The sequence below is a fragment of the Pocillopora verrucosa genome, chromosome 10 (assembly GCF_036669915.1).
Source record: "Pocillopora verrucosa isolate sample1 chromosome 10, ASM3666991v2, whole genome shotgun sequence".
Classification (NCBI taxonomy): Eukaryota; Metazoa; Cnidaria; class Anthozoa; order Scleractinia; family Pocilloporidae; genus Pocillopora; species Pocillopora verrucosa.
The window spans coordinates 4486650-4497677 of NC_089321.1; the positions used below are offsets into that span (position 1 = coordinate 4486650).

At 39.0% G+C, this 11028-nt stretch overlaps 1 protein-coding gene across 1 annotated transcript in view; it reads left to right on the forward strand.

Moving 5' to 3' along the window:
* The window catches only part of LOC131788130 (uncharacterized), a 30187-nt gene extending 20856 nt beyond the window's left edge, over positions 1-9331 (forward strand). Inside the window, exons 5-12 of the mRNA XM_066173309.1 lie at positions 672-723; positions 947-1186; positions 1484-1726; positions 2278-4586; positions 4983-5034; positions 5271-5513; positions 6373-6450; positions 7457-9331. Coding sequence (XP_066029406.1) covers positions 672-723; positions 947-1186; positions 1484-1726; positions 2278-4586; positions 4983-5034; positions 5271-5513; positions 6373-6450; positions 7457-7653 — 3414 coding nt within the window. The 3' untranslated portion in view covers positions 7654-9331. The remainder of the gene's footprint in view (positions 1-671; positions 724-946; positions 1187-1483; positions 1727-2277; positions 4587-4982; positions 5035-5270; positions 5514-6372; positions 6451-7456) is intronic.
* Positions 9332-11028: the final 1697 nt, after the last annotated feature.

Below are 11028 nucleotides of genomic sequence, written 5' to 3' on the forward strand. Positions count from 1 at the left end.
TCAGTGCCGTCTCGCCTTTTCCTCGTGTGGTCATAATGGTCTTTCAGTGGTCCACAAAGTATGCTGTTTAGTGTGTTGTGCAAATCGTTCTGTGAATCACTGCTGCAACCATAACGTACGTGGCTGTAAGGAAAAGAGCAGTGCCCGCACCTGTTGTCTTAGTCTCAGCTCCTCGCTAGCTGTGGGTCTATTGTATGCACCCGATCGGTTGTTGCCGTAAATTGCAAGCTTCCTGTCGATTTGGTTGGATTCTGCTTTGGATCTCTAGAGGAACGAGTAATTTATTAATGAATCTGTACTTATTATTCATGAGTTTTTCATGTCAATTAAGAGTTCATTCCCCGCACCCAAAAAAGTAAGAGATCTCCTTGGAATTAAATCTCGTTAGCTCAAGTTACCATGTTTAGACAGTAAATAGAATTTTGACGAAAGTTTGCTGAATTGATAAAATATTACTTGTCATTCCCTCAATTAGCTCCACTGTTATTATCAAAAGCAAATGATTTTAGCGTAATATAGGGATTTGCGGTGTAGGCAGTCGTGTAACTCAAAACAACAACGCCTTGATGCCTCTAACGAATCTTTAGATATCTTGATTAAAACAATGATACTTTACAGTACTACTAACGATATAAAAGCGGTAACTTCTTGATTTGCTTTTCTTCATATAGCGAGCCACTGACGAATACGACGACAACTGCCCCCTGCCTGTCAGTGGAGATGGTAAGCTTCAGTAATGTAGCTGTTTAATTATAAAATAATTCTGGGGTAGACTACTAGATTTTTCACCCAACATAGCCAGTCAGTTTCAGGTCTAAACGATTTTCGTATTTCAGAAAATAATTAAATGATACAAACAAATCGTGTATCCTTCTGTTTCCTTGTTTCATTCTTTTCCTGTTTTGTATTCTTTGTACGCTCTGACACCATTACATTTGCAATCTAGCTCATAGCGATCAAGCAGTTGTCCTGTGCAGTGGAGTGCCTGAGGCCCAGATGACACGGACGTGTGCTTCAAGTGAGGTTCTGATGTTTCAGCAAAGTCTCTCCTTGATGAACTTGTTATTTGAACAGCCAGACCCTGACACTAAGAAGAAGATCCATTACCCTTGTTTGAAGGCTAAGACTGCGAAAAGGCTGGAAGTTGTCAAAAAATTGAGAGAAATTACTCCCGCCGGTACAACAGGTGAATTGAAATACACCTTTACAGATGTTAGAGGGATGTCGGGGTAATCTTCAGTAATGTAACTCTTTAATTATAAGTAATGTAGCTGTTTAATTATAAAATAATTCTTGGGAAGACCACTTGATTTTTCACCCAACGTAGCCAGTCAATTTCAGGTCTAAACGATTTTCTTATTTCAGAAAATAATTAAATGATACAAACAAATCATGTATCCTTCTGTTTCCTTGTTTCCTTGTTTCATCCTTTTCCTTTTTTGTATTCATTGTATGCTCTGACACCATTACATCTGCAATCTAGCCCATAACAATCAAGCAGTCGTCCTGTGTAGTGGAGTGCCTGAGGCCCAGACGACGCAGACGTGTGATTCAAGTGAGGTTGTGGCCCAATTTCCGCAAAATCTCTCCTTGGAGAACTTGTCACTGAAACAACCAGACCCTGACACTAAGAAGAAGATCCGCTACCCTTGTTTGAAGGCTAAGACTGCGAAAAAGCCTGAATTTGTTGAAAAATTGAGGGAAATTACTCCCGCGGATACAACAGGTGAATTTAAATACACATTTACAGATGTCAGGGTGATGTCGTGGTATACTTCTAAGTGAATGTTTCATTTTTGCATTGGGCTTGTATTTGTTAAGGTGCGCTGGTCATTATCATTTGCTGCCTTTACATTTGTCACAAGGAGAGTAAATTAGACCCATGTCTCGTTTGTAGGTAACACGAGTTTAATTTTAAGGTCAACAACAGCTCAGTCATATTGCTCACCCAGTCTGATCGTGCTTAAAAGTGAAAAGTGAAAAGTGTGTGCAAAGATTCCTTCACGTCAGAGAAGAGAATTAAGGATAAACCTTAGCGGTGAGACGGACGAAACTATTTGTTAATACTTACTACTCTATAGGGCTATTTGTCAAGTAATTTCCTAGTTATTGATAAACGTTTTCCACATTCCTTTACCTTATTTGTTTTCTCGATTATATTAATGGCTGTGAGCACTCTATCTCAAAAGGCGCAAAAATGAACCCCCTCAGAAGACATGAAATAAAAAATTATTCGACGGAGACCCTTCATTAAGTTTCCTTAATTTTCCCATACAGCCCCACTGGAGATTATTTCCCGAGGTCCTTCAGCAGTTTTAGCCTATTATAAAGCCCTTTCAGAGGGGAAAACTATTGTTAAAAGGGTGCCCATCATGTTCATTGGACAAGGTCAGTCGGGAAAAACAAGTTTAAAGAGGTCATTAAAAAGAGAACGTTTCAACTTAGAAGAAACCATCACCAGAGGAATAGAGACTGACCCCTCATACTGCAAAGTTTCCCAAGAGGTATGGAAAATAGGAGAAAGTGGAGATGAAGCAACAAATTCGCATCCAGCGCTCATTTCTTATAATCAATGTACAGCTCAGTTCATTTTCACGAGCCTTAAAGAAGGGGTAAATTCAAAAGAGATGAAAAATGTTGATGCGTCAAATTCTGAAAGTGGGAATGACCCTTCCTACTCCAAAGTTTCCCAAGAGGTTTTGGAAAAAGCAGCGATAAGAGTTGGAGCAACATATTCAGATGAAGAAGGAATAAAGTTAAAGGAGATAAAGAATGCTGGTAAGGTTGATGAAGTCGACACTGGACCGGATGCACCACAGTTAAAAGAGGTACCGGATGAGATAGCTGCCTTGGTTGGAAATTTGATTCAACTGGAAGAAGCCGGAGGTGCCCAAGGTAAAGAAGATCTGTACTCCATTTTTTGGGATTTTGGCGGACAATCTGTCTATTACGCCACCCATCCTTTATTTCTCACAACAAGGGCGATTTACCTTTTAGCTTACAACTTAAGTCGAGATCCAAATGGTAAAGAGATCCCTCAAGTGAAGCGCGGATTCTACAAGGACATTATGGATGTTTTCTGTGAAAGGAGTAATGTTGATTATCTTGACTTTTGGATGTCCTCTGTATCTAGTTTGGTTGTGGAAGACGAGGACCTCCAGCAAATGTTTGCATCTGAAATATTATCAGAAAGGCTTCCCCCAGTTTTCCTAGTTTGCACTCACGCTGATAAACCTTTTCGAGGTTCAGATCCTCGTGCGTTGGCCCGCGAGGTATTTGGCACACTAAAGAGGCGGGCTTATGGTAAACATCTAGTTGATTTCTTTGTTGTAGACAACACTAAATCCGGAAGTGTAGAAAAATGTCCAGAAGTCGATCGTTTGAGAAAGGAGGTAGAAACTGTTGCAAATGAGTTACTACAAATGAAAGAGGCAATTCCGATCAAGTGGTTGAAGTTTGAAGAGGAAATGAAGGAGAAAAATCAAAATGGCCACAAGTGGATTTCTCTCGATGAAGCCAAAAATATTGCGACCGAAAAATGTGGTATTTCCGACACTGAACAATTTGTGGCAATGTTGAACTTCTTACACGATCAGAGAATTTTAATCCATTTTTACGACACTAAACAGTTAAGCAGAATGGTCATCTTGGACCCTCAATGGTTGATAGATGTCTTCAAGGAGGTAATTACCATAAGGCCATACCAACGCCAAGAGAGAAAATATGAGCAACTATGGCTGAAGCTTGAGACAACAGGAATCTTGAAAGAAGAGCTCTTGAAACATATATGGGGCCCCTTATTTGACAACCGAGAAACTTGTCACACTCTCATTGCCATGATGGAGAAATTCTGCTTGTTATGTCCCTTGTCGTCATCAGTTGCAACCGTTTCACCCACTGAATATCTTGTACCTTCCATGTTGAGGTTCCCACCGCAGGAGGATGTAAGGAAGCTGATTGCCTTTGCAGGGATCCCGCCACTTTATCTTAAGTTCAAGTCTAGTCAAGTGCCGTTGGGCCTTTTTCCTCGTTTGGTCGTAATGGCCTATCAGTGGTGCAGAGAAGAGTTTTCCAGTCAAACGCAACCTCATTTGTATCAAAACTTTGCTAGATTTTACACACATCCTGCAGAGGGTTGTTCTCTAATCCTCCGATGCCATTCTTCCTTCATTGAGGTAGTTGTTCACAAAGAAAGATGCGCCACTGGACTCTTATCGGATGTTGTATCAGGACTGAATTTGCATTCAGAATCCACATACGACGCCTTTCAGGTGGATTTTGCTCGTGCAGTCTGTCGACGACTAGGACTGATTATGGAGAGCATGCGAAAAGAGTTTCCCTGGCTAAAGAACATGGCATATGATCTCTCAGTGTGCTGTCCAGTGTGTTGTGCAAGTCGTTCCGTGAATCACTGCTGCAACCATAATGTACGTGGCTGTAAGGAAGAGCAGTGCCTGCACCTGTTGTCAGAGTCTCAGCTCCTCGCTAGCCGTGGGTCCATTGTATGCACCCGGTCGGTTGTTGCCGTAAATTGCAAGGTTCCTGTCAATTTTGTTGGATTCTGGTTTGGATCTCTAGAGGAACGGGTAATGTACTAATGAATCTGTACCCATTAATTATGACTTTTTCTTGTCAATTACGAGTTCATTCTCCGCACCTAAAAAAGGAAGATCGATCCTTGGGATTAAATCTCGTTTGTTCAAGTTAGTTCAAGTTACCATGTTGATACAGTACATAGAATTTTGACGAAAGCTTGCTGGATAAAATATATTACTCGTCATTCCCTTAGTTACCTGCACTGTTATCAAAAGGAAATGATTAACGGCGTGAAATAGGGATTTGCGATGCAGGCAGTCGTGTAATTCAAAACCACGATACCTTGATGCCTCTAACGAATTCTCAGGTTTCTTGATTAAAACAGTGATACTTTACAGTACTGCTGATATAAAAGTGGTAATTTCTCGATTTTTTCCTTCATATAGCAAGCCACTGTCGAATACGAAGAAAACTGCCCCTTGCCTAGCAGTGGAGATGGTAAGCTTCTGTTATGTAGCTGTTTAATCATAAAATAACTCTTGGGAAGGCCACTAGATTTTTAACCAAACATAGGAAGCCAATTTCAGGTCTAAACGATTTTCGTATTTCAGTGTTGATGTAGAAAACCATTAAATGATACAAACAAATCATATATCCTTTTATGTTTCCTTCTTTCATTCTTCTCCTGTTTTGTATTCATTGTATGCTCTGACACCATTACATTTGTAATCTAGTCCATAACGATCAAGCAGTTGTCCTGTGCAGTGGAGTACTTGAGGTCCTGACGACTCAGACGTGTGATGCAAGTGAGGTTGTGGCCCAATTTCAGCAAAGTCTCTCCTTGGAGAACCTGTCATTGGAACAACCAGACCTTGACACTAAGAAGAAGATCCGCTGCCTTTGTTTTAAGGCTAAGACTGCGAACAAGCCAGAAGTTGTCAAAAAATTGAGAGAAATAACTCCCGCGGGTACAACAGGTGAATTGAAGTACACCTTTGCTGATGTTAAAGGGATGTCGGGGTATACTTCTAAGGGAATGTTTCATTTTTGCATTGGGTTTATATTTGTTAAGGTACATTGGTCATTATCATTTGTCTCCACATGTTTCACAGAGAGAGTAAGTGATACCTTATGTCTCGTTCGTATGTAACACTAGTTTTGTGTTAGGATCAGCAACGGCTCAGTCATATTGCTCATTCAGTCTGATCGTACTTAACCAGATATAGTGATGCGTTGGCGTTAACTCCTTAGATGGAAAAATGCGTTGAATCATGATTACAAAAACAACAATGGTCGTAATTTTCAAGTTACAAAATTCTCATTTAGTGACTTTGTCCTTACCGACCGAAGAAGTCTTTCAATTAAATGGCAAATCTTCCAGTTGTTGATTTTCATTCTCAGCCGAGAGAAATGCTAACACCAAAGCCACTGAATAGGCAACTTTCGGTTTTCCTTCTTGTATATTGGTTTCCTTCCCCTTCTAAGAAAGTTTGAACCTCACAGTCTGTCAGTGATACGGATTTTTTAGTGTTTTAGCCGTCAATTTGAGAAAGCTCCGACAAACAACTTGTATTGAGAATCGTGAAGGGTTTTCCGTTCATTCATCAACCTGACCGAGTGACGCCAAAGGCGAGTGACGTTGCAGCAGCTGATTGGCTATATCAACACACGTGAAAAAATACGATATTTTTTCACGTGTGTTGTTACGGCTATTCTATTGTGATAAATGATAAATAAATATGCGTCCTGTTTTTAAGTTATACGAAACAAATACCATCCTAACCATACCCTCAGTTGTTTAGATAAGCTTTCATCAAGAAATCTTTTTTCCGGTAGGTCCTTTGTTGCCTGAAACGTGTGATGTTGCCATGATTCCTTTGGGCCAGAGGAGAGAATTAACGATAAACCTTAGCGGTGAGACGAAACACTTTGTTCATACTTACTACTTTATAGGGCAATTTGTCAAGTTATATCCTAGTTATTGATAAACGTTTTCCACAGTCCTCCGCTTTATTTATTTTGTCGAGTGTATTAATGGCTGTAAACACTCTGTCTCAAAAGGTGTTAGTTTGGAGAAACTGCTATTGGATTAATTTATAATCCCCTAATTGATATTTTTCTTTATTCTCATCGCTTGTCTGCTTGATGTTGTATCGATATTGTAAGGAGAAATTCTGTCTTGGTCACTCATGGGACTAGTCCCCGAAACAAGCCCCAACTACTGGTCCCCTCGTGTCTGCCGACTTTTGTATTATCGAGGACATGGGTGACGAGAGCAGTCTAACTTTGTTTTTCGACGAAGATCCAATAACAATTTCTCTCTAGTAATTTACAAGGAAGTGCATAGGATTAAAATGGAAAGTTATAGGTCTTTTAAGACTTAAAAGTGTTCTGGGCGCAATATATAGCTTCTGTAATCACCCGGTATGCATGCAGCCAAGTTTTTGGGCAATTGTCAACATCTCGATTCTCTCACTTAGAGTGGTACTCAACGCCTCCTCCTCCTTTTGCGAGTAGTCCACCAGAACCACATCAAGGGTACAGCTAGAGGGAATTCTGAGGTGCTTATGACCCTTTCCCTCCCTACTGTGTGATACATTTTTTTGAAGGCAGCAACTTACAAACCTTGTTATTAAACGGCTGCTATATGCGCCGTAACAGACTTTCGTTTGGTCTCTCTCCTCGAAATTCCTTGTAAAATGAATTTAAACCTTCCACGGAAATGGGCTGGATAGGGAAAGTTCCTTGGTGATCGTTATCATTTTCCCACTGATGTAGCATTCCGAAGCATGGTCGCACTGGAGCAACGCAGAACGATTTTAGCAAATAATCATTAAGATTCTTTAAAGAACTTTCCAGGTCTAATAAGTGAAAAAAATGTTTGCCAGGACTCAATATTTTTTCGTTTTTTTACCCTTAGGTGGAGACGAATGGATGTCCCTCGCGGAGAGACTGGGTTTGACTCCGGCAGAAATCAGATTCCTCGACAAGCGAGTTTTGAATCCATGTGACGCCGCGCTGGAGCATGCTCGAAAACAGCGGTTGATACAGAATGTGGGAGATCTGTATGATAGATTAGTAGACTGTGAACTCCCACGTTTGGCTGATTTACTGTAAGGAAACACAATTGCCAACAGCTCTTAACATTTGTCATAATAAGACACCAGAGTGCTCCGTTCATGAACTAACTTGTAATTACCGGTCAGATCAATTAATACCCATATTGTGGTTGGTCTCAATACTACTCTGATGGAAACATTCAAAAAGTAAAATAAGTTTGGTAGTGTAGGTCCGATTGACTATCAGGGGCCTTAATGTTTGGAATAATTTATGGGCTCAAAATTCTTTGCAACATACTGAAGTTTTGAACTATGCACTTGCACTAGGCAAGTTTTATCTATCTGTTGAATTGTTTGATTGATTGACGAGAAAAACAGGCCATTTTGAACAATTAAAAATCACCAAATGGCTTATGAATACCACATTAACGAAAATGTGATACTAAGCTAGTATCAGCTACTTAACATACCAGGGACTGGCGCTACGTATTTGGTTTCGTCTGGGTGGTTTGAGAAGGATATCTTCCAACTGGATCTTTGTAGTCATTGGGGAAGGTATCCCTTGACGTTTTATTATTAGTATAACCCTATGTTTGTTTTCGAAAGAAAGAGGAGAGACATCAACTTTAACAAGTTACCGTAAACTTTACTTTAGTAAACTGTAAGAGGTTTAAAGGAAAAAAGATAAATCAAAATCATACAAATAACCAAAAAAATTGAAAGCAAAACAAAGGTATAGATTTGAGTGAATGAAGATTTAGATATATGAAAATTCACAATTCATTGACCAGCTCCCAGTTGGCTTGTTAGCTCAATTGGTAGAGCGCTGCACCGGTATCGCAGAGGTCATGGGTTCAAATCCCGTACGGGCCTGAAATTTTTTCAGGTCCTACTTACAACTACTAGTTTCAGTAGTGTTCTTAGCTGCGAGGATCTTCTAATTTCAAAGGTATAGATTGTTACAAATTGTTTCTGTTACCGATAGTGATGTTTGCAAAGCGTAGGCTCAGAATTGAAACAAAACTGTATGTATTTTTATGAAACTTTTTTTAGAAAAGGACTGTGGTAAATTAGCTGAAGATTAACCAGGTTAATATTGTCAACAATTTATGTCGGATCATTTTACTTACCACATAGTTCGTCCTTTAAGATTCCTATTTTAGTCACTGCACAAAGTTCGTCGTGATTTGATCCAAGTTAGACAACAGAATGGGGGTCTCAAAAATGACCAAAGGCAAATGTTCTCTCATTGTCAATGACTGAGTTAGTAAATAGTAAAGTAAAAGCTCTATTAATTTGTCAATGTATTTAGTTTTCACAACTAATTGGGGACACAAAAAAAAAAAGGAATAAATAAATGGATAAATAAATAGATAAGATAAAATATAATTATTTACAAATAAGAAATTATGAAGGATGAATGTATAATTCATGTGAATAACATGTGTAAATTGTGTAATAAACAGTATGAATATAAAAGATGGTCTCTAAGAGTTGCACAGGTTACAGCAGCTACTGTTGTTTAAGAGTGACGCTAGGTCTTTTTTCCTAATGTTCTTTTTAAAGGATTCAGTATTAAAGAAGCCTTTCAATTTATCATCCAGTTTTGACCATATATGAGGTCCTTGATATCTAAGAGAATGTTTTCCATAGTTAATAGTATTAATTAAAAGTAGGAATTTCAAAATTACTGTTTCTTAGTGAATAACTATAATGCTTTTCTGCTTAAATAGTTCGTCAACAATACTCGGCGTTATGCCATATTTTACTCTGTGCATTAATATGGCGATATCTTGAAGTCTTCGATTTAATAGTGAGGGTAGCTCTGCGTGAGCCAAAAGGTTTTCGAGTAATTCTGAATGGGAATTAAATACTGCTCTAAGTGCACGTTCTTGAATCCGTTCTATTTTTCTGCTGTAAGAGGATCTGCAGTTATGCCATTCCAGATAGAAATGTGATAAGTAAGTTAAGTTGGGATCAATCAATCAATCGCTGTCCCTTCAAGCAGTTTAGTAAAAACACGATTTAGGTTGTGGCAACGCAGAAAATAGAATTGAAAAACAATCAAACTATTTTGAAACATGTTTCTTAAACCCTTCTCTCGAAAAAAGGAAACTTTTTGGGTTGCGGAGTCGAGAAAAACTCTCAGCAGGAAGGCCACTCGAAGTTGAATATACAAAATGAAAAGTTACAACCCGTTGTACATCAAAGCTGAATTTAAACTCTGCTCTATAAAAAAGTTTCGGTCTCTGAAAGCTTAAGAGTTTAGACCTTATTTGGCCCCAGCCAACAATACAAAAACTGTAACAATCGGACAATGGTGCCCTGAGGTTCAGCGAATGCAATAAAACTATCTAATACATACGTTAAAAACCAGAAGAAGGGAACTGTCAGAATATATATAGCTCAAGAAACATTGTGTGGTGTCATTCACCTTATAGCCAAAATATCAAAACACCTGAACTGAATTGCATTGTTTCGCCACCTAATGGTGTTTATGCCTTCATCCATGGAACCTTGAAGTTGGTTGCCACTCTGTAAGAAGTGAGTCAGTACTAGCTGGCTTACCGTTCCTTAACTCGTAATGGGTGAGAAATAGGCCATACTTTGAGCTAAGGTCAACAGACCACCAGGAATCTATTCTCCTCCCTCGCTGTTCTTTTGTTCAGAAGATCGCTTAACAGTAAGTTTCCCCAAAGGCTTCGAGGCGCATAGAACGCTGCAACACTTTTTCTGAAAGGGTCGCTCGTTCAGCTTTGGAGAGTACACACTTCAAAAATTGACAATTAAAAGTAAACCCCTGATTTACAGAAAGTTTTGGAATTATCCAGTGGTGACTTAATGACAGAATCTTTACTTAGCCTTGCTCATTGTCTGTAAAGATGATTGTCGATTTTAAAAGATTTCTACAAAGATTCTCCAATTGCCTCATTGATTTGCCAATTGTTATCGTCAAAGGTAAGTGGAGCATTTCAATGTTAAAGCTCAGAATCATCTAATAGCCATTTTCATGGCTATTAGATGATTGGTACAAAGCTCAAGTGAAAGCATTTTTAGACCATATTTACCTCGTATGTACATAGTTTGATTAAAAACCAACAATGAAAAAATAACTGGCAAACCGGGATCAATATCAGTATCTGGGCAACTGCCCACCTACCCCTCCCCTAACCCAACATTCACCCCCAACTTGTTATCAATAGACTGTTGTTGGGTTAGGGGAGGGGTAGGTGGGCAGTTGCTCAGATACTGATATTGATCCCGGTTTGCCAGTTATTTTTTCATTGTTGGTTTTTAAGTTATCAAGTTGACTGGTGGTCTCTATATTTGAATAAATACGTAGGGAATTTGGTTAGTAACAGCTTTTTAATAAATTCAAAGCTCTTTTTTCCAACCTATCCCATATTTTGAAAACACCTTCAGGCTTCATTCA